General features: G+C 41.3%; 1 protein-coding gene across 1 annotated transcript in view; it reads right to left on the reverse strand.

Moving 5' to 3' along the window:
* Positions 1 to 123: 123 nt before the first annotated feature.
* The window catches only part of MEI1 (meiotic double-stranded break formation protein 1), a 40,738-nt gene continuing 18,243 nt past the window's right edge, over positions 124 to 22,618 (reverse strand). The window contains exons 15-32 of the mRNA XM_035127808.2: positions 21,665 to 21,806; positions 20,341 to 20,452; positions 18,782 to 18,842; positions 18,377 to 18,474; positions 16,697 to 16,766; positions 16,440 to 16,587; positions 14,986 to 15,270; positions 13,562 to 13,727; positions 12,347 to 12,451; positions 11,483 to 11,593; positions 9,777 to 9,958; positions 8,430 to 8,511; positions 7,106 to 7,296; positions 5,915 to 5,996; positions 4,494 to 4,600; positions 2,885 to 3,016; positions 1,540 to 1,649; positions 124 to 297 (exon numbers count right to left, since the gene is read on the reverse strand). Coding sequence (XP_034983699.1) covers positions 252 to 297; positions 1,540 to 1,649; positions 2,885 to 3,016; positions 4,494 to 4,600; positions 5,915 to 5,996; positions 7,106 to 7,296; positions 8,430 to 8,511; positions 9,777 to 9,958; positions 11,483 to 11,593; positions 12,347 to 12,451; positions 13,562 to 13,727; positions 14,986 to 15,270; positions 16,440 to 16,587; positions 16,697 to 16,766; positions 18,377 to 18,474; positions 18,782 to 18,842; positions 20,341 to 20,452; positions 21,665 to 21,806 — 2,230 coding nt within the window. The 3' untranslated portion in view covers positions 124 to 251. The remainder of the gene's footprint in view (positions 298 to 1,539; positions 1,650 to 2,884; positions 3,017 to 4,493; positions 4,601 to 5,914; positions 5,997 to 7,105; positions 7,297 to 8,429; positions 8,512 to 9,776; positions 9,959 to 11,482; positions 11,594 to 12,346; positions 12,452 to 13,561; positions 13,728 to 14,985; positions 15,271 to 16,439; positions 16,588 to 16,696; positions 16,767 to 18,376; positions 18,475 to 18,781; positions 18,843 to 20,340; positions 20,453 to 21,664; positions 21,807 to 22,618) is intronic.

Raw genomic sequence — 22,618 nt, forward strand, 5'->3', positions numbered from 1 at the left:
TTCTTTATCAGTGCTGAAAACAACTCTGAAATGCATGCTTCGCTTAACACATTTCGAAGGCAGACAAAAAAAAGATTTTAAGTTTTTAATTTACAAGTTTAAACATAAACTACTGACTAGATTACAAAATCACTCCTGTAGGCTTTAATCACTTGTATTATATTCCTTTAAGCCTTTGGCTGGTAAGAAATTATAACGGCAAGTTGCTTTATCCATTATGTTCTCTGCTCAGTAATGTTTGCCTTCTCATTTCAGTCTCTGATATGTGAGAGAGAAACTGCCACTCCTCCAAGACATCTGAATTCAAAGGCTTGAGTGAAAGAATAAAGTGTTGAAAGGATAATATGCTGCTTAGAAAATGTATTCATTTATTCTTTCCCCTAAAACTCTGAGATATTTGCCATATGAACACATGTTGGCAAGGGAGCAGAAAATATCTTAAAGTTAAAGTTGCTCAGAAGTTTTGAATGTATTCTAAATCTATCCTATACACAGTACTTTGATGTCCAGAAAACACTTATGGAGTGTTTACACTCCATATCCATCCGCACTTGGGGTGTGTGCATCAGGAGAACCCCTGGAACAGCTGTACAAGGTGAAGAGAGGGGGGTGGTTGCATCTGGCAAGCTGACAAGCATGCCCTGACTGAACAGTCAACATAGCATGATGTTCAATTCCTCCCTGTGTTTTTTCCCCAAGCGCATTATTTGTGCTAAGGCAGGCATGGCCAAACTTGGCCCTCCAGATGCTTTGGGACTACAACTCCCATCATCCCTAGCTAACAGGACCAGTGGTCAGGTATGATGGGAATTGTAGTCCCCAAACATCTGGAGGGCCAAGTTTGGCCTTGCCTGTGCTAAGGCAACAGAACCCATTAATCCATTTAAACTGCACAAACCCAAAGTTCCAGTATGCACTTCAATTGCTCATGCAAAAAAGTAATCTGGAGGCACCCATGGACATTCTGCACAATGCCACAAAACCGACTCCCTGTTCTTCATTGCAAACATTACTAGTTAGAGCAGGCACCCCCAAACTTCAGCCCTCCAGATGTTTTGGACTACAATTCCCATCTTCCCCGACCACTGGTCCTGTTAGCTAGGGATCATGGGAGTTGTAGGCCAAAACATCTGGAGGGCCACAGTTTGGGGATTCCTGAGTTAGAGCACTGCTTTGTTTGCAATCTACTCCGAACAATGAAGAATATTAATGGAACAATGAGGAAGGCAAACAGCAAGCTTTTGCCTGCCTTCAGAGTTGCCTTTTTCAAAACCGGACTTTATACTTTATTTAGGACTTAAGTAATTAAAGTAAACTGGACCCTTTATATCTAATGCTGACTGCTTTACATCCTACTGTCTGAGTGCAAGTGCTGAAAAGGCAAAAGGCACTTTTGACAGGGTTTTCTTTTTACCTTTTTGAAAATATATTCATACTCTTCCCTGTGGATGGCACAAAATAGCCGGTCTAGTCTCAGCCTCTCAGACCTACACAGATGGCGGCCCTAGTAACTTCGCACACATCCTGCTGAAAGGATACATCATGCCTGGAAAGGTCGGCTGACTCCTGCTTGTTGATGGGAGGCTCTCCAGCAAGGTCTGAACAGATGCTGCTTGAGTTGAATCCACCTGACATTTTCCACTTTGAAGCTTACATAAAAGTGAAAGGTATTACAGAAATAATTAACAGGTTTGTTTCTTCCTATCTCCCTTTCCTTCATTTCCTACAATAGCAATAAAAGCTAAAGGCATAGCCATATGTCAGCTTTCCATGCTGGCTTAGTGCTATAGTACTGAACCAGAGGAACAAAGGTTGCATGGAAAGAGCACTTCTGTAAATTAAGGAATAAGTAACTGTAGATGGAATCTAACATTAGTCATACTCAGAGGAGACCAATGAAATTAATTGACTTAATCAGGCATCCCCAAACTTCGGCCCTCCAGATGTTTTGGACTACAATTCCCATCTTCCCTGGCCACTGGTCCTGTTAGCTAGGGATCATGGGAGTTGTAGGCCAAAACATCTGGAGGGCCGCAGTTTGGGGATGCCTGGACTTAAGTTACCAAACCCTCTGCAATCTGCTGCCTGAAGCAAGTGGCTTTTGCTAAAGCTGTTAGAACCATTTCAGAATCACCATGCAGTGTACTCTCATTGAGCAATTACTGCATCTTATTTAAGGTATTTATTTTTACCTTCCTAATGAATATCCTAGGGCAGTTTACAATACCAGTTAAGAAAACTGCTGTTATCTTTTTTAAAAAAATTAATATTTTAATTTGATTTTAAAAAGCATAAACATACAACAAATAACAGTTACGAATCCAAATATCGAGATTGCTCTGAATCTCCTAACTTCCCCCCATCCCTTCCATGGGTCCTAACTATATTATTTACAACTGCATATCAATACTTATCCAAAATTTTAATCCTTCTAAATTATCCATACATACTATTACTTTACAAGTGTGGTTAAAATCCTGCTAACGTTTTAACCTGCTTGCAGTGGTCTTGGAAATAAATTATAAACATTTTCCATTCCTTGTTAAAGTTCTTATCTTCTTGACTTCTGAGCTTCCCAGTTAATCTTGCCATTTCGGCATAGTCCATCAACTTGGTTTGCCTTTCAAGAAAACTGCTATTATCAAGGATGTTCTATCATTTCACAGCACAGTTCTCATAGAAAATGACCTGAAAGAGCAAAATGGGCCTTACCTTCAGGTCATTTTCTGTGAGGGCTGTACAGTATTGTGAAATGACCTTCCAATAATGATGATGATGATGATGGCAGCAGCAACAATAACAACAACAACCCATAACAACCATTCTTATGATATCACTCTCAAGTTACTGCTTATTGTTACTAGATCATTTCCAAAGGGCTCACCTGAACAAGAAAGGAGCGAAGTGCACTGACTGTGACATCAGAAAGTTCTGGCAGTTTAGTACTAGCTGCTTCTTCAAGTATGCGGCCAATTTCAATTGGAGAAATAATTCTAGTGCTCTGAAACCTTATAAACTTTAAAACATAGTAATGAAAGTTAATTTATTTTCTCGTGGCATGGAGTTCCATAGTTCAGCTTTCGTCAAGTATGATACAAACCCTGGCTCCACAGCAGGGGTGCCAACTTGAATAAAATATTGTGGGGGCCCAGGTAAACCCCACCTGCATAACTGATCACACACAGTTTGAATGGGAATGCCCATCAACTTTGTGGGGGCTGGCCCCCTCAAATATTTTATTGTGGGAGCCAAAGCCCCCACGGCCCCTAGGAATTGGCTCCTATGCTCCAGAGGTATCATAAAACAACCCCATTTTTTTGGCAGAACTTGCTGAGCCTGAGATGTCAGGGATGAAGAATTGGCTGTGACCCTTCAGGTCTTGTTGAACTCCCATAAGCCTCAGCTAGCATGGACAGTGGTCAGGGATGATGGGAATTTGAATCCAGCAACATCTGGAGGGTCAACAGGTTCCTTAACCCTGGTCCGGGGGGGGGGTATCTTTCCTTCCTGTTCACAAAATCCCCAACTTTTTTTAAAAAAAAATGTTTTTTATTTAAATACGGCTAAGTGGGTCTCCAATTTTGACTCGAGCAAGAGCACTGGGGAAGCGGCGCTTAATCCTGCCTACTTCAACATTTCCCTGGTGGAAAACTCCACTCGCACACTGAAGCTGCTTTTGCTTTTCTGGAGTGGAAGACACACTATAGAGAGCTGGCGGGGGGAGATTTTGATCAAGGAAAGAGTGCAGAGTAAAGGGACAAATAACTTCTCTCCAGTGCCACAGCTCTGATCAGAATAAGAGCTAACCACAACTATATCTGATTGTTTTTGTTTGATTTTAAAATCAGGAAATTCAATTATTTATACCTGTTTTGGCCCTAACAAACACTACAGGGCTACAGAATTTGCCTGTATGTTGCCCATTTTTAATGTACACAGCATAAATACCTGCAGATACACTGTGTTCTTTAACAATATACAGTGGAACCTCGGTTTACGAACACCTCGGTTTACGAATTTTCGGTTTACGAACGCCGCGGACCCATCTGGAATGGATTAATTCACTTTCCATTACTTTCAATGGGAAAGTTCGCTTCTGTTTATGAACGCTTCAGTTTATGAACAGACTTCCGTAACCAATAACACCCATGCTTCGGGTTAAGTACGCTTCAGGTTGAGTACTCCGCGGACCCATCTGGAACGGATTAATCCACTTTCCATTACTTTCAATGGGAAAGTTCGCTTCAGTTTATGAACGCTTCAGTTTATGAACAGACTTCCGTAACCAATTACACCCATGCTTCGGGTTAAGTACGCTTCAGGTTGAGTACTCCGCGGACCCATCTGGAACGGATTCATCCACTTTCCATTACTTTCAATGGGAAAGTTCGCTTCAGTTCATGAACAGACTTCCGGAACCAATTGTGTTCATAAACCGAGGTACCACTGTACTAGAAACTTTCAGGATAGCAGTTTATAGCCCCCATACTCACCAAAGCAACTAGTCTTAGAATTTCTGGGTGAAGAAATGAATTATCGACACTATCCAGGAGTGAGATCAGCAGGAATTTATTCCATGGTTGTGAGACAATATGGGATGCTAGAAATGTAGAAAGCAATCGCAGTTAGCTTTTAAAAAAACAACCGAGTGGAAAACATTCTAGCTAAAGATACTTATTCATAAGGAATGAAACTTCCTTGAAGTCATCAAAAAGAATTTCCGGAGATAAAATTTACTATTGCACCTCCCTGCCCCCCCTCCCGCAAAAAATATTGCTGGTAATAATTTAAACTCTTACCTAATTCATTCATTCACAACAAAAATGTACTGGAGTAGTGAAGCAGGGAAAAGAAATAATAATTTCAGGGAAGGCAAGGTCTAGGAAAGTGACTATGTTATCATTATTGAGCTTAGACCCCTGGAATATTATCTATGTGAAATATAGTATGAAAGTTGTTCAATAAAGCTACTTTTACCTCACTGCTGAATATACCATTATAAACGCCACATGACACCACCTTAATACTGAACAAGCTTTTTCACAGTGGTCATTGACACACCATTTCAAATCCACCTAAATGAAACCTTCCATAAAACTCTTCCCTACACCAGTGTACAATCCATATCAGTGTTATTTTGCACTTTTTGCTTGCTTCTGGTGGGTCACATGACACACCTCCCTACCTGTAGTTATTTAATAGGCATGCAGAGGTGCATGTGTTTGCCTTCAAGGAGGAAAAGGGGGAAAGCACATCACATTTTAAGCATAAATGACTGTCTGCACAGGTGCACATGCACTTTAACTGAGTAAAACGAAAACATCTTTCAAATACCACCCACTTCCTCGTGCAATTAAAACTAATTACAGTGGTGGATGTCATGGAATTGAGTGATAAGGAACAACGCCATGATCACTGAGCAACAACTGCATTTGCAAAAAGTACAGGAATATCTTCGGATAGGAGCTTTGGTGCAGATTGTGCCCAGGTGCTTTTCTAACCCAATTGTCAGAGACACCCTTATGCTGCTGGTTACCATTAATCCATAGAATAATTTACCAAACACTCTCTGTCCTAGTAATGCACCTTTTTGCTTGGTAAAGGCTGACCAGAACGTATCCTGTTGGGTCTGACCCAGACTGCCATATAGGCAAGAGAGTTTGCAATGTTTTCTTGGGAACTGAATGAGATTCCTAGAACTGGAAACTTACATTTTGCTTTTCCATTATGTAGAGGGCATTCTCAACCACCTAACACTCTGAGGCAAAGCAAGAAACACTCCGGAAAATGAGAGGGCAGCTCCTTCCCTCCCCTGCTACAAAAAAATATCTCTCCTGCAACTGGTGAAGATGCAGACAATCACAGCAAAGCAAAGGAATGAAGTGAACACATATAAGGATTCTGAAAGGGGTACCAGTGATCGGGTTCCTTGAATACAGGTATTCCAACAAGACTTCAAGACAGCCAATAACTGTTTGAGATAGCAAAAGGTCCTTCTGCAAATATAAAGGAAAGGGTGAGGGCATGAATCATTGCCACCAAATCCCACAACAAAACTACTTATTAGGTTAGAATTGATGTAGAAGTGGCTCCCTACCCCCATTCCACTATCAAAAGAATGCAAAATTTTGCTCAGATAACTCTTAAGATTGCATGACAGCCTCTATAGTAAGGTAGCAGAAGTAAGCTGTTGCTAGTTAGGGACTTAAGCTGTATGAAGCTACAGTACAGTACTTAAAAGACAAAGTCCTGGGATCTACCGTATTTTTCACTCCATAAGACGCACCTGACCAAAAGACGCACCTAATTTTTAGAGGAGGAAAGGGGAAGCCCTGGTTTTTGGGATTGGCTCAAAGTTGTGCAGCTTCTTTTGCAAATGGGAAAAGCCCCAATTTTTTGAGCATCAGCTCACAGTTGTGCAGGTTTTTTTGCAAAGGGGGAAAGCTCCATTTTTGAGGATCAGCTCAAAGTTGTTGAGCTTACCTACCTTGCAAGGGGGGGGGAATCCTGTTTTTATGGGTTCAACTCACAGTTCTGCAGCTTCTTTAGGAAAGGAAAGGGAGCCATTTCTACAGTTTCCAGACAGATAATCTAATCAGCCAGTCACATATCAGCTGGGGAAACACAACAATGGATGCCTGGGCAAGGGGCCGGGGCCAGGAAGGGAGCTAGCGTCTCTTATCTCCCTCCCTGATCTCTTGCAATTAGCTGCTGAGCGGGTTCCTTTAAACACCCTCCTTCCCTCTTGTTAGCCCTTAGCTCTTTCTTTTAAAAAAACAACAACAACCAAGCACGATCTGCTTTTCACCCCTGGGCAATTGGCTCCAGGGACCATGCATTCGCTCCATAAAGCACACAACATTTCCTCTTACTTTTTAGGAGGAAAAAAGTGTGTCTTATGAAGCGAAAAATACGGTATATTTATTCTACACTGGAAATTAAATAATGACCCCAAAAGCCTCTCAATAATGAAACAGTTCAGTTCTACAAACAAGGACAGTGGGTGAAACGGCAGTGGACTGTATGCCTTCTCCTCTGTGTTTGAAATAGATCAACAGTGTTGCTGATGGCAAAATGGTTTCAGTTATTATCACTAGACTTCTACCTGGAGTAGGAGGTTCTGTAGACGGATAACCAAGGGCACTACATGCCGCATGGCTACTGGGCACAGAGAGGCATCCTCTTTTGACTGTGGCAGTTTATTCCCATGTTCATCTGTAGACCGGACAGCAAACTTCACAAAGGAGGAACAGAGGTTCTGCCTAAAGAAGGCTCTCAGAAACTGAAGGATGCTGACTGGGTATAAAACCATCTATTAGTACTTTACATCCATACCATTAGCAACAAAGATTTACTATTCTAGCATTATGACAATTGTATTTGCTAGTTACCCTTCTTACAGGTAGCTCTAAGCAACTTACGTACATTGTCCAATCCTACATGTGCAGAGCATGTTTAGCACAGCCTTCCCAAGGAATATGTAAGAAGAAAAAGAAGAAAAATCCCCCAAAATCTCAAAAACACACTCTTTCCTGTCCTAAACATATTTTATACCTCTTTTTGAATCTACTGTTCTCTGGCCTATCAGGCCTCTGCATGTGAATGCCTGGATTAATCTTTTCATTTTGTTTTGGGAAAGAAGATAGGTTAGCTGACTTATTTTCTGGAATAGTGTTGCATAAACTTTAGAGAGGCAATTAAACCCATATGAAGGCATCAGTTCAATTCTAATATATGCAGGGTTAATTTCAAGTACTTTTATTCAATTTGATTTGATTATAAAGGGAAAAAATTGCATCTGAAAATGACATAAAACCCATTTTAATGATTGACCTTCTCAGAAAATAAAAATTAATGTTTGAAAGTCTCCCCCCCCCCTCATCTTTTATTTAGTGATCTATAGTGTATTCAAATGTTGCTATGATCTTCAAGCCACTTGGGGTCCAGTGAATGGCCTGGGAGCATTTGATGATGCAGCACTGTTGAAGTGTGTGTAAATTTGATCAGTGCTCAGGCAGACAACCACTGAGAACAGTCTGGGATGTTGAAACAGAATAACAGGTCAAAGGGGAGGAAAATCCAAGTCTCCTCCGTTTTTTGCTTAATAATATACAGTTTCATGTTCGAGAGGGGGGGGGGATGTTCCATATTTACTTATGAATGTTCACCATTATATTAAACCAATAAATTTAATAATAATAACGACATACAGTTTCATGTAGGAATTGAGCAACCCCTGCATATAGATAAGATGCCCTGATCCTGCCCACATAAATAAATTGGGAAACCACAAAGGACTGCAGCTTCCCAGCGATTTCTACATTAGGCCAGATTTATGACATTTCTTTGCAAAAGTGACTTCTGTTTTTATAAATTCTGAAGCAACCTTTAGTGCTCTCTTAGCTGATGCTGGCAAATATGCAGCCTACCAAAGAACAGTGTGGGTTTCTTCCTCTTGAAGGCAAGTGCGCTGAAGACCTGGTCCACGTCAAGGCAGATAATATGATCAACCTTTCAGAAATGAATCAGAAAATGTTTGGTGATGGGAGCCACTGGAGTGAAGGAAGCAGCCGGGCTGCTAATTTTCTTTGTCCAGCCGTCTATTACCAACACCTCAAAAGACACTGGATCTGCAGCTCATTAAATGTATTCCCAGTATTATTCACTTATGGAATTAAACAGAGCTTCCATGACTTCTAAGGGATTATAGACAGAATGAGGGAACACAGGCAGTCAGCTATGCAAATCTGCTTTTGAGTCATCCTCATTATTAACACTCTGGTAAAATGAATGAGGCTAATCATTTACTAAACTGCTGTTTCCCCTTCAGAGGATTAGGGAACGGCACAACATTAGCTCACATTCATGAGTTTTAGACACATCCATCTATCTATTCTGAACATTTTGTGCTTGCCAAAACTGAGGGAACAACATCAAACAACTACAGGAGACCATCAGGAATTATCCTAATTCACACACAGGATAAGCTAAAGTTTAAGTTCTGAATATGATATCAATGCAGTGACCTTATATCACCTGTTTCTAAGCCATTCATGTAATGCCTCATTTACATATAATACCTCTCTATCTTACGGAATAAAATGGTTTGGGACTTGAAATGCTGGTTTTGCCATTGGGCTAAATTATTCCCAGGCTAGGGGATGATAAACTATGTCTTTGTTCATTATTAAGCCAAGATAGGAACCAGGTCTTTGCTATACACCAATCCCTTCACAGCGTAAACAATAAAACCAGCATGAGTGCTATTACATACACATCCTGTCTGTGGGTATTTGGTTTGCCACTGTGGGAACAGGAAGTTAGACCAGATAGATCTCTGGTCTCATCTAGCAACACTCATCTTACATTCTCGAGTCTCCAATTAACCATGGTTTCCTGTTTCATTTGAACTGGGAAACTATTAATCCTAAACCTTAATTTGAAGTTTGTTTAAGTCCTGGGTAGTTTCAAAACTCACAACCATCATTTTCGATGAAAAAGAAAACAATGGCTAGTTAGAGACCTCCTGGTTTGATTGATCAAATTGCAAAGAGGGGAGCAAAGGGCTGCCTATGCAGACCAAAGGCTAATTATTATCTCAGCTTAATAAACCAATATGAACTTTCAGACTGGGACTACAGTTAATTAATACAATAGATTTAGGGAACCAATAATAAGAAGTTAATAATGCTTAAACTTTGTGCATTGTGCCTATGAATAAAAGCAGTAATTTTTATTTGTACTTTCTAATGCACAAGTTTTACAGTATTTCTAACCTCTGTATTGTAAATATGTTGTTGAGTCAAGAGAGAAGAAATCAGCAGCCAAGCAGAGCAGAGAAGTGCTTCACTGGATGAGGGCAAAGCAGGTTCAGAAGAACAGGCTGGCAACCAAGTGAGATGGATAATTTTCTCAAGTAGCTCTAGCAAAGGTGTGTTGGAAAATAACATAGCCACCACTGTAAAGGAAGAAAGGGTCTAACAAGCCATGTGAAACAGGCGCAGCAGAAAGGCAGTAGCTACGGTACCAAGAACACCAGGAAGGGCCAGTCATGAGCAGCTACTGAAATTAAAGGGCACCGTCCTTTTCTGCCCCAAGTCCACCACAACCCTGAGATTCTTGGACTATCAAATAATATATTTTAACTACATGCGTATTACCTTTACTAACCAATGTAATACCGAACGATGCTTGTTAAGTACAAATAGGCTCTTGATTATATATATACATGTGACTGTCCTCCCCCTTTTTTGCACAAGAGAGGCAAACAAAATATTCAGAATTTTTAATGCCAGTGAAGGAACAAATGCCCCAGCATGTCAGAAAATTGATGTTCAATGTCCACCCCGTGTCCCTTACAAGGGCTCCTGTAGATTTGCATCATGTAGTGGAAATCACAATTAAGTTTGTGCTCTATACCTATTTTAAATAGAAAGTAACTTAATGAGATATATGTGCAAAATGAACAAGTAGGAGAGAGGTCTTTTTAAATAGCCTTTTCTCCTGTCATGCCATGTCTTTAGCAGTCCTCATAGTTACATGTTGAAAGACGGAGGTTCTGGCATCTGCACTGCATTCAAAGAAAGGCCCCAGGCACAGCCTCTAAGAAGGATATCCCCCTCCTGCCTTCCATCACAACCAGCTGCCTACAGCATATTCATTCCACTTCTTCACTTTGGGGGAGGGATTTATGCTGGGTGGGAAGTTGGGTGTGTGGCTGGACCTTCAGTAGCTTCCATACTTTCTTGCTAAACTGCAGCGACTTGGCTAAATAATCTCATCAGAGGCTGCAGCCCTCCCACCGCTCCTGCCATGTATTTGGCCATATGGAACATGCTCCTCATTGTGTGGGGGCAGGTTTCCTGAAGGTGCGATGCCCCTCCCTTCTTCTCTCTCCTCCCACCCTGTCACTGGCAGGGAATGGGGGAGGGGACTCCAGGAACTTCCCACTCCTTCTGCTTCCCTCAAGCTTTTACAAGATGGAGCCCTGGGGCCTCCTCCTTTCTTCTCTGCACATGGCTCCAACACCTATAGGGTTGCCAGACTCAATAGAGGACAGGACTTCTGTGCCTTTAATTGCCCTGCTCTCTTTTGAGTCTGGAAACCTTAAAGAGAAACCAGCAGACCCTTTGCTTGGAAATTAAACAAAGGGTCTGCTGGTTTCTCTTTAAGGTTTCCAGACTCAAAAGAGAGCAGGGCAATTAAAGGCACAGAAGTCCTGTCCTCTATTGAGTCTGGCAACCCTAAACACCTACTAGTATGGACCAGAGAAACTGTGATTTCAGACAAGGGGGACAAACTCAGTTTGCACATGTGTATACTACAGTGGCTGAATTCAAATGGGGAAAATGTAGATTCAAACAGCAACAGTGCTCCAGTAGGGACAGGCCTGAGATCTGCGGGTATAGGGCAGTACACAAATTTAATTAATAATAAGGTTGAAGGGGGAGTGGGCAGTTAGAATCCATTTTTCACTTTTTACCTGTTTTCTGGCTGGCTGGTGTTGTCTGCTGAAGGCTCCAATACAGGTAGTTGAGGGACGGGTGCAGAATTTCATGGTCTGTTGGGCTGCATTTTCCAGACAAATTGCTGACTGTGTGATAGAAATCCTCAATATAATTTTCATCTTTTTTCAAATTCCAATATGCTAAATATTTGGGGGGGGGGAGGCTCGATACGAAAACAGCTACACCTGCTCAGACCGCCAGTCAAATTAGCGTGCAATGCAATTCACAGACTCTGACAAAATCCATCTGGCTTCAAAGCAGAACACAAGAAATCCTGAAATAAATATTGCCACAGCTGTGCATCATAATTACTGTAGGATATATGTTACAACTCCTCACCAGCATACATTTTGGAGGTTAAAGCAGGATACTGTTGCTACCATCAGAAACACTACAGGGAATGTAGAAAACCGGGCGAAAGCTGACACATAGCCAGAGTGGCCTAGTGGTTAGAATGTTGGACTAGGATCTGTGAAACCAGCAGGGAGAACCACGTATGCCACTTTGAGCTCCTTGGAGAAAAAAGTGGGAAATAAATGCAATAATAAATAAATCTATAAATCTTCCAGGGAGCTCAGAGTGGCTCAGAGTTATTTATCCCTATTTTATCCTTACAGAAAGCTCCCTGAGATTAGACAAATAGATAAATGTCTCACCCAAAGTCACCCAGTGAGTTTAGTCCCTGAATGGGAATTTGAACCTGAATTTCTTTTACCCTAATCTGGCACTCTAGCCACAACACCACACTGTAGCTATTAGGCCCGTCAACTAAGATGCACCAGATAAAATATTCTCATCTCTAAACCAAAGATCCAGACTGAACAAATTCAGAAGCTCACCCAGATGAAGCAATCTGAAATCTGTGCTGTCCAGCTCTCTTTCAGTCGCATGCCTGAGTTGAACCAGGAAGAGGAGGTTCAATAAAAGGGGCTGGGCCTGGTTGACTAAAAAGAAACATAAAAGAAAATTACTTAATGGCCTCTAGACAACAAAAACTGATAAAACAAACAAGTGCTGCAGGAACTATCTTCTGTGTACATGGTGAACACCTTCTTTGTCAGAGACAGAAACCAATTTTTTTAATCTGGAGAGCTAACGAGTCATTATGTCCTTTTAGAAGCAGTGAAAAGCTATAATTAAAGTAACAGGATGCCGTGGGCTGTCCTAAACAACATGTACCATTTCAAATCAGAACGTGAGACTGACTCTAAGGCTGTGTTGCATTACAGCAGAGGGTCAGCTGATTTTGCATCAGAAGGACGCTGATATACACTAACATATGGCATGCTGCATATCAGATGATCAAGGATGCACAGTGATCAACATGTTTTGCCCTGCAAACAGATGTGCTCTTAGTAAAGACTTCAATGTCTGCCCTGAATCAAACATAGTGCTGGCCCAACTGATGGGTGTAAAACATGTTTGTTTGATAAAAACTGTGTCAGTGCTAATTCATCACATATCTGACAATTCCTATCCCAATCAAGAAGGAAGAACCATGTAGTATAATGGAGGAAGAGCCACCACTTATTTCACAACAGGGATGATGACGTCATGTCCAGGGGCACCATTTATGAACCCTCTGTGTGGCAAATAGTAGGCTTTTCTCAGAGAGAGAAACCCACCAAATAAGCAAATTAGGTGAAGAGACATTAGCAGGCATGGCTAAGGGTTAAACTTGCAGTTATGGTTTGAAAAATTCCCAAATTCCTCTGTTAGATTTCCCTAAAATATTGTCTTGCTCTGACACATAGGAACAGGGAAATACTTGACCCAAGATTTCCTGTGGGCAGCATTTAAATTACAGTGGTACCTCAGGTTAAGTACTTAATTGGTTCAGGAAGTCCGTACTTAACCTGAAGCGTACTTAACCTGAAGCGAACTTTCCCATTAAAAGTAATGGAAGGTGGATTGATCCGTTCCAGATGGGTCTGTGGAGTACTTAAATTGAAAGTACTCAACCTGAAGCGTACTTAACCCGAGGTATGACTGTACTTGAGGGTATTTGGTACCCAACCACAGCTTCCTGCACTTAAGGCAGGTCTGTCACTCACCTTGCAAAATACTGGAATTGTTTTCTACAAGAAGATTCTGCAGAATCTGTAGAAATTGGCTTCGAAGAAGGTCACAGACGTGGACATTTTCATCTATTTTCAGGAAGGCCTTCAGGGTAATGAGGACTTTGTGGGCTACTTCATTGGTGCCAACGCAGACTAGATCCTGAGAAGAAAAGCAGATCAGGCCCAGTTTAAGTGGATGTTGCTGCTGCTGCTGCTGCTCTCTATGGTTATGGCACAGAGACTGATCTGGACCTCTACTTAGAAGCCAAATTCCAAAATCTTCAAGCTATCATACTAACCTGGATGCATGACACATCATAGCAATGCAGATATTCAAATGAAGTACTTTTTTAATCAACAGGTTGTGCTACAATTAAAGTCTGAATTACAAAAATAATTCTTGTAGCCTAACTATTTAAAATGAAAGCCAAGGTGCAGTCAAGCACAGCCCCCACCCACCAGGAGAAAACTGGGTGGCTCTGCTGCGATGCAGTCAAATTAGCGACACATCTTAAAACCATTAAGATCAAAATTATTTGTATGTTTGTATAATGCACAATTAAGGTCATTAGAATGTGTTTCTTGTCTGTTGAAGCCAGTAGCACAAACAAGGGCCTGACTGGATGAAGAGGAGTGATGGGAGGCACCCAGGGACGGCTGTGGGCAGTATTTCTACATTCCAGGGGGTTGGAATAAATGACCCCCCCCCAGGGTCCCTTCCAAATCTACAATTCTATGATTCTATCTCATAAGTGTTATTAGGTTTTTAAGAAGGAAAAAGGACTGATTTATATTCTATTCGTGTCAGCTAAAATATGAATAGCCTGTAATTGGAAAAAGGAGGAAGACCCCCAAATAATAACTTGGAAAGTTGAGCACTGATTAAACTGGCTAAGTTAATTTACTGGACTAAAGATGGAGAAAGACAAGGAAGAAGAATTAAAAGGGTTTTTTTGTAGATATGAAAGGAATTCCAGTTTGAGGAATATTAATTAAATTTATGGAATACTAAATTCTAATAAGTATGGATAATATTGCATGTATGAAAGGCTTTATAACATTATTGTGTATCAATATTTGCAAGTATTTTGGTATGACTTTTTTTAACAACAAAAAACAAAGTTATGGCTAGATCTGTTAAGAGTGTTGATGCTGCAAACCCTTCCATCTTATGTTCAGCCTGTATGTACAAATAAAACCATACATCACAAACACCACAGTCTCCAATGAACGTCATTCTAAGTAAACAAAACCTGAGGCATGCTTCTTTTCTGCTTTAAATGTGTGTGATATTTAATGATGGTGATGGTGATGATGATGAAAACGAACAGATTTTCCAACACATGGAATCCATGTAGGCAATCTAAGTATTTCTACAAGGCGATCTTGTATTGATTTTTTAAAAAAATATCACATACCAGCAAGACAAGTAAAGTACTGGGATTGCCCTTCAGCATGCAAAGCAAACTGTTAAAGTTGTTTAAGGAGTCAGAAAAGCCAGCAGAGAGTCTTTTGTCGGTATCTTCAGATTCAGTGTGGCTGTAGTCTTCACAGGAAAGCCATAGATGAAGGATGCGGTGACCAAATCTTCCCATAAATTCAGGATAGCGTAAAAAAAAATTGAGGAGCAGAGGATGATGGACATACACCAGGCTCAGATCAGATATACTATCCAGGATCCTCCTTATAGCAGAGAGCGAAGCCTGGATTTGGAAAGTTGGAAGGGGAAATAAGAAAAGTCAAAACAAGCCTAGGGCTTGCCGATCAGAAGGTTGGTGGTTCGAATCCCCGCGATGGGGTGAGCTCCCGTTGCTCAGTCCCAGCTCCTGCCAACCTAGCAGTTCGAAAGCACGTCAAAGTGCAAGTAATAGGTACCACTACAGCGGGAAGGTAAACGGCATTTCCATGCGCTGCTCTGGTTTGCCAGAAGCGGCTTAGTCATGCTGGCCACATGACCTGGAAGCTGTACGCCGGCTCCCTCGGCCAATAACGCGAGATGAGCGCCGCAACCCCAGAGTCGGTCACGACTGGACCTAATGGTCAGGGGTCCCTTTACCTTTACCTTTTACATTTATAGTCCCTCTTATGAGGAACATAATCCTCCTAAAAGTCATTATAACAGGAAGAATTTCAACATTATATTCATCTATACAAGGGGAATAGTACTATGAAAGCATATTGAAGTCAACAGCTTCACAAACAGACAGTACCATTTTCATTAATAAATATCATCACATGCACATTTCTTTAAAAATTAAAAACTGCCTCCTATAATACTTTGAATACTAGAACCAAAGTAAACAGCTATGTATTTTCCAAATATAAACAGCACATTCTGGATACAATTTATGACAGTACTGTACTTGTGGGTGGGGACAATCCTCTCACTATCTTTTTGCAAAGGCTTGCCTCGTTTCTTTTAGTGTTTTTGGTGCCTCCTGTACACTCGTTTTGCACTCTCACTTCTGAATGTGTTACTACAGCACTGGAACAGGTATCTAACACAGTAGACATCCAATACTGTATTCCTGTACTGTCTCACTATTCCACAAACGTATTCAGGAGGCGTTTTCTCCTTGCTAGATGGGTCCTACACTACAACACTACACAAAACCAGAAGACGAGTACAAATCCAGATGTATTTACAAAAATAATAATAATTCCAAAATGAATGATGGCTATTCTCCTACAGCAAGGCTACTTTCTCATGAGAAAGTAGATGAGATATTGTGCTGCTGGTGCTGTATCCTGGATACTAGTACTAAGGGAACAAAACAGTGACTTTTAATTGTCTGGAAAGGAACATCAATAACAAACTTTCAGAAATGTGATGGTGTAGATTCTAAAAGCTGCTCTTGGAAGCAGTGATTACCAAGTCTAAAGCTTCGGTCTTGTCTTGGCAGATTGCCAGAAGGTACAAAACAGCTTTGAAGACATATGGGGGTGGACAGTCTCCTTGGTCTTGGATTGACAGGAGGAAACTTCTTATAGCTGAGAAAAGCTCTGTTTCTGGAACAAATCTGAGAGCAAGAGGGTTTGATTTTGGTTTGTTTTTTTAAGTTAAGTGGATTGATCTCACCTACTGATCCCACCCCCCACCCCCACCCCCGTTCCAGTCACTTCACTTACTTGTCTCCTTGACTAAAAGCAAAGTAGAAAAGAAGCAGGAGACTATACTGGTGACTACGAAGAGTTTCATCTAAACAGAAAGATTCTGGGGTCTCAGATAAGAGGCTGAGGCTTTCCTGCATCCCGAAGTTCAACTGTGGCAGACTCTTTTGCAAAAGTTCTGATAGGTCATGCACTAAAAATAAAGGCAATCAGAAAAGGGCATGAAAATGGCAGCAGCACACAAACACAAAATAAAAAGCTGGGGGGCACAGAAGCCCAATGTCTGTTTACCCCCCTACCCCCAAAAGAAATATTGATAATACACTGGTACCACTGGTTACGAACTTAATTCGTTCCAGAGGTCCGTTCTTAACCTGAGTTACCACTTTAGCTAATGGGGCCTCCCGTTGCCACTGCGCCACCAGCACGTAATTTCTGTTCTCATCCTGAGGTAAAGTTCTTAACCAGAGGTACTACTTCTGGGTTAGCAGAGTCTGTAACCCAAAGTCTTTAAAACCCAAGGTGTTTGTAAACCGAGGTACCACTGTAATAGTCCATGCTTCTCTCATATTGCCCTTCTATTCCACCTTACTCCACAAAAGAGACAGGAACATAAAATATGCTCCTTGGCTCATGCTATCTTATATGAGACCACTGGCCAGAAAGTGATTACATTCAATTGTTTTAAAGATTTGGTGGGGGGGGGCGGAATGGGCCATGCAGGTGTTGCAAGGCTGTGTACACACATCCTGCTTACTCTGCATTGAGTGTGCTCCCATCATTGGTTTGGGAAGCGATGGGCTTTTGGTCACAATCCCATATCTGTCCTGTATCTATCCTGTTGATTCTTAAGAAATACTACATTTTGATGTGTTTTCCTCCAAACCGGCTTCAATCCAAATGGAGAAAAAGAATGACCTAGCTGCACTTTAAGCTAGCAATGTACAGGTGAAACTCGGGAAATTAGAATATCATTGAAAAGTGCATTTATTTCAGTAATGCAACTTAAAAGGTGAAACCAATACAGTGGTACCTCAACAACTGAACGAGTCAACTTCCGAAGGTTTCGACTTCCAAAGTAGACAACCCCGGAAGTCTTTTTGCAGCGCGCGCATTCTGCGCCTGCGCAAAACGGCATGCATGGTCGGCGCATGCGCAGAAGCGGCGCTTCGACAACCAAAGACTTCGACTTACGAAGACGGCCGCGGAATGGATCGTCTTCGTAAGTCGAGGTACCACTGTATATGAGATAGATGCATGACATGCAAAGCAAGATATGTCAAGCCTTTATTTGTTGTAATTGTAATTATTTGTCGTTAGGCGGGTCATTTATAAATGGAATGTAATTAATGAAATGTAATAGCAATGTTTATTTTTGTATTATTGTAACTATTTGTTTTATTACTTTGGAATTTCCAAAAGAAAGTGATCGTAAAAATTAAAAGAAAAAGAAAAAGTTATAAGTTGCATTACTGAAATAAATGCACTTTTCAATGATATTCAAATTTTCCGAGTTTCACCTGTATACACAGCGTAAATCTTTTTATATTGCCAGCATGCTAATGTCACTGTAGGTAGCCAACTCAAAGAGCACATCTTCCCCAAACCTTTTGCCACCATTTCTGTTCCCAGACCCAGCTGTTTGCTGCCAGGTTCAAAGACACACCACACACAAAGAAATCACTTTATCAAACTTGCCCTCTTGGGAAGAATCCTCCAGCTTCTTTGAGGATGAATGAAGATTGAGGCATATGCTATGCAGGAAGCTTGAACAAGCATGATTCAAACCAGGATTACTTGAAAGAGAAAATAAATTATGCAAAATGAGAAACTGGAGGTGCAGACTTGGTCAAGACACCATCTCTAGTTTATTAATATCATTAGCTTTGAAGTCACCAAGCCTTAAGGCAGTAGTTAATTGTAGGCTTTATTTGCCATTTCCAGAACATCCAAAATTAACCTGTCTGCTCTATGAAAATCATAAATCTCATGTCTAGGGGTCAACATTACAAATCTATTAGAATGTCTAGAGGTTAACATGGGGAATGAAGAGAAATGTTTTAAGAGATCTGAGCGTGAGAATTAGTTTTACTAATTTAATACCTTTGTGCAGTGCAGAATTTGGCCTTCAGCTCCAGGTTCAGTTGGATGAAAGATGAAGATGCTAGAGGGAAGGATAACTGTGCTCACACAAAATGTTTGAGTTAGGATTTTCAATGATACAATCTTAAGAGAATCTGAAGAGTACCTAGCTAAGCCTTACACAAGCCAAGGCAACAATAATTTCAAGGCTCTGAATATTCTAAAGGATTCTCTACATACTAAACATGATTTCATGTCTCACGATGTCTCGCTGACATTTACAAGCGTCATTAGAGATGATTCCAGAGTTGCCACTATGGAATTATTTACTTTTTATGGGGCATTTACATGATACTGTCATCAAATTGTTGTCCTTCTGCATTTTCCTCATGCTCCTTGTTTCTTCCTCAGATCATGGATAATCCAAATTTATGGTAGAGCCAAACAGTACCGTAGTCTCTGCAGGTACGGGTACTCCTCTGCCTTTTTAAAGGTGTGGTTCTGAAGTGCACAGTGACGTATTCAGGTGAGCCTGTCCACAAGCACCTACATTTTGGCTTGACTTCATTGTTACCTTTCCAACTGGCCCCATGGAGGGCTTGTCTACACTTCCACTTGTCTTGCCGTTTCCCTCGAGGAAACCAACATTTTTTTTCTGCTGAATTAAAACAAACATCAGCTGGGCTTTCTGTGGATTGAGGTTTACTCCAATTCAGCGGTATACAGTGGGTTTTCCTGGGGAAAGTGGTGGGACAAATGGAAAATAGCTTGTGCCCATGCATGGAAAGCACGGGACAAGTGGAAAACCTAATGGACCCCTGCTTTCCACTCACGGGACAAGCAGAAGTGTGGATGAGCCTTTAATCAAATCATTCTTAACAGATTTTTAAAAATTTGTTTGTGCAAATAGTGCTTAAATGAAAAGGCATTTTATCACATCTTTAAAATGTTTAAAGACATGATGCCCTTCCAGAGGGCACAATTTTACCATCATGGTATTATTAATTAATTAGTTTTAAACTTAGAATAGAATTGTAAAGTCGTACAGACACCAAGGGTCATCTAGTCCAACCCCCTGCAATGCAGTTTGTCTGCCTCTTTAAAAAATGATTAAATAAATCATGCAAGAACACTTTTAAAAAGTGTATTTGTACAAATTAAATAGAATATAAAAAATGGCTATGATTTTTAACTCAATTTCCCATCCTTTCCTTCAAGGTTATGTCAAATTCACTAGTGTGGATGGAACAAAGCAGTATGTACACAAACATACAAAGTGCTATATCCCCTGAAGTGTGATAGCTAAATTTCAATTCTGCATGTAGCTTACAGCAGAAGACCAATTATTGGGGAGAACTGAGCCACCAACCTGGAGGCACTCTAGGTACAGAAGAACACTTCCATTTTGATTGGAGAACGAGACATTTCAAAAACACATCTACTCTAATAGAGGCTTCGTTAATGTTATGGGTTCTTACTGAGCTTTATGCCACATTAACATTCAGCAGCAACGAATTATACAGCTTAATAATATACTTCTGAAAGAAATATAGAAAATAGCCTCTTCCAGTTTTTCTTACCCAGCTTCATGGAGAATCTCTTACATGAGTCTGGCATAACACTGAATAAGATGTTGAGGATCGAAATTAAGACTTCCATGAGAGCTGGGTGGACAGCTCTTTCTGAAAATTTCTGCAGGGAAAGGGGACAAATATACTTTCACTCTTACAGAAAGAAATAACATGCAACTCAGATAAGACATGAGGAAATCTTTTTAATAGGCCTGACAAGTTTGATAACTCCAAACCACAGGGCATGGTCTAATAGAAAGCTCCTGTCCAAAAACAGCTTGTAACAAGAATCTAGATCTACAATAACTTCTGACAATAGCCTTAATTTAATCTTTGGAAAGGGACGCAGGTGGCGCTGTGGTCTAAACCAGAGCCTCTTGGGCTTGCCGATCAGAAGGTTGGCAGTTTGAATCTCCACGACGGGGTGAGCTCCCGTTGCTCGGTCCCAGCTCCTGTCAACCTAGCAATTAGAAAGCATGCCAAAAAATTGCAAGTAGATAAATAGGTACCGCTCCGGCAGGAGGGTAGAAAAATAGAAATACTTAATTGTCACTGTACCACTTGTTTACAGTGAGATTAAACAAGCCAGCCCCCCCCCCAATCTCTTAGTGCGCTGCTCTGGTTTCAGTGTTCCATTGCACCAGAAGCGGCTTAGTCATGCTGGCCACATGACCCGGAAAAACTGTCAGCGGACAAACACCGGCTCTCGGCCTGTAAAGCGAGATGAGCACCGGAACCCCAGAGTCGTCTGCGACTGGGCTTAACTGTCAGGAGTCCTTTACCTTTACCTTTTTAATCTTTGGATGCTCCTCTTTATTCCCCACATACCTAATAATTGGGGCAGGACGTAGAGGGAAGGGCACAGCAGCACTGCCTCCACTGGCCAGTCTCTTCTGCATGGGGCACAAACTCCGTCATGCTCACTTTCCTAGTACTTGTGTACTCAGGTCATGCTAAGGCATCTAGTTAGCTGCTGTGAGAACACTAGGTGTTCCTTGCTTCCGTATACAGTGGTGCCTCGCTTAACGAATGCCCTGCTTAACGAAATTTCCGCTTAACGAAAGGATTTTTCGAGCGGAGGTTGCCTCACTAGACAAATTCGTTTTATGAAAAATTCGTCTAGCGAATCGCGGTTTCCCATCGGAATGCATTGAAATTCAATTAATGCGCTCCTATGGGCAAAAAAAAATTCAATGCATTCCTATGGGATTTGCTAGACGAATTTTTCGTTATAAGAAAAGACCCGTGGAACGAATTAAATTCGTCTAGCGAGGCACCACTGTAAACATATGTGAACCACTTGATGCTAGGGTGGGGTAAAAGGAAACCCTACCATGACTATGGGAATGCAAAGAGAGTCAGAGATCCTCAGCAGAAACTCGGAAAAGCTTTTCAGTGTATCTTCGTTCTCCGAGTTGGGAGCAGTGAAAGAATTCTCCTGAGCCACAGGGTCGTTCTGTGATTCCACAGCTAATCTAGAAATACACACAGGACTGTCAGACAGACAGAAGCTATTGCATCATGTTTCTACGGCATCCTGGCTGGACCTAAACTCTGACGCTGTGGCAAGAATTGTTGTTGTTTAGTCGTTTAGTCGTGTCCGACTCTTCGTGACCCCATGGACCATAGCACGCCAGGCACTCCTGTCTTGCACTGCCTCCCGCAGTTTGGTCAAACTCATGTTCGTAGCTTCAAGAATACTGTCCAACCATCTCGTCCTCTGTCGCCCCCCTTCTCCTAGTGCCCTCAATCTTTCCCAACATCAGGGTCTTTTCCAGGGAGTCTTCTCTTCTCATGAGGTGGCAAGAATATTGATCTTGAATGTGTAAAAACACAGGTTCAATCTCTTCTCTGGTATTAATGGCCACTCAGAGAGCTTTATGTCAGCAGAACCCTTCTCACGTCTTCAAAATGTGTTCATCAAACTCATGAAAGGGGAAAGAAACCAAGACTGTGCCTACTGTCCCCTCCAAAGTTCTGCACATTCAGCAGAAGATAGAGCTCTACAGACATGCAGTTGTATATTAGCCATATATTTGTAAGCAGAGTTCCATTCACATCCTCCACTGAACATGTAAAGGACAGGGCCACCAGGTATGTTCCTGCCTCACTTCCCATGCACTTTGAAGAGGTGAGTATGACTCCTGCACTCAACCCTCCCTAAATTCCAGAGTTGTTACAAATATAATCTTAAGGATACTGCTATGAACTTTTGGGAAGATGGGTAGAGTGTAAACACAGCACAACCAACAAATAAATGGTGCTTCTTTGGGTGAGGCAGCCTACT

The sequence above is a fragment of the Zootoca vivipara genome, chromosome 10 (genome assembly GCF_963506605.1).
Source record: "Zootoca vivipara chromosome 10, rZooViv1.1, whole genome shotgun sequence".
Classification (NCBI taxonomy): Eukaryota; Metazoa; Chordata; class Lepidosauria; order Squamata; family Lacertidae; genus Zootoca; species Zootoca vivipara.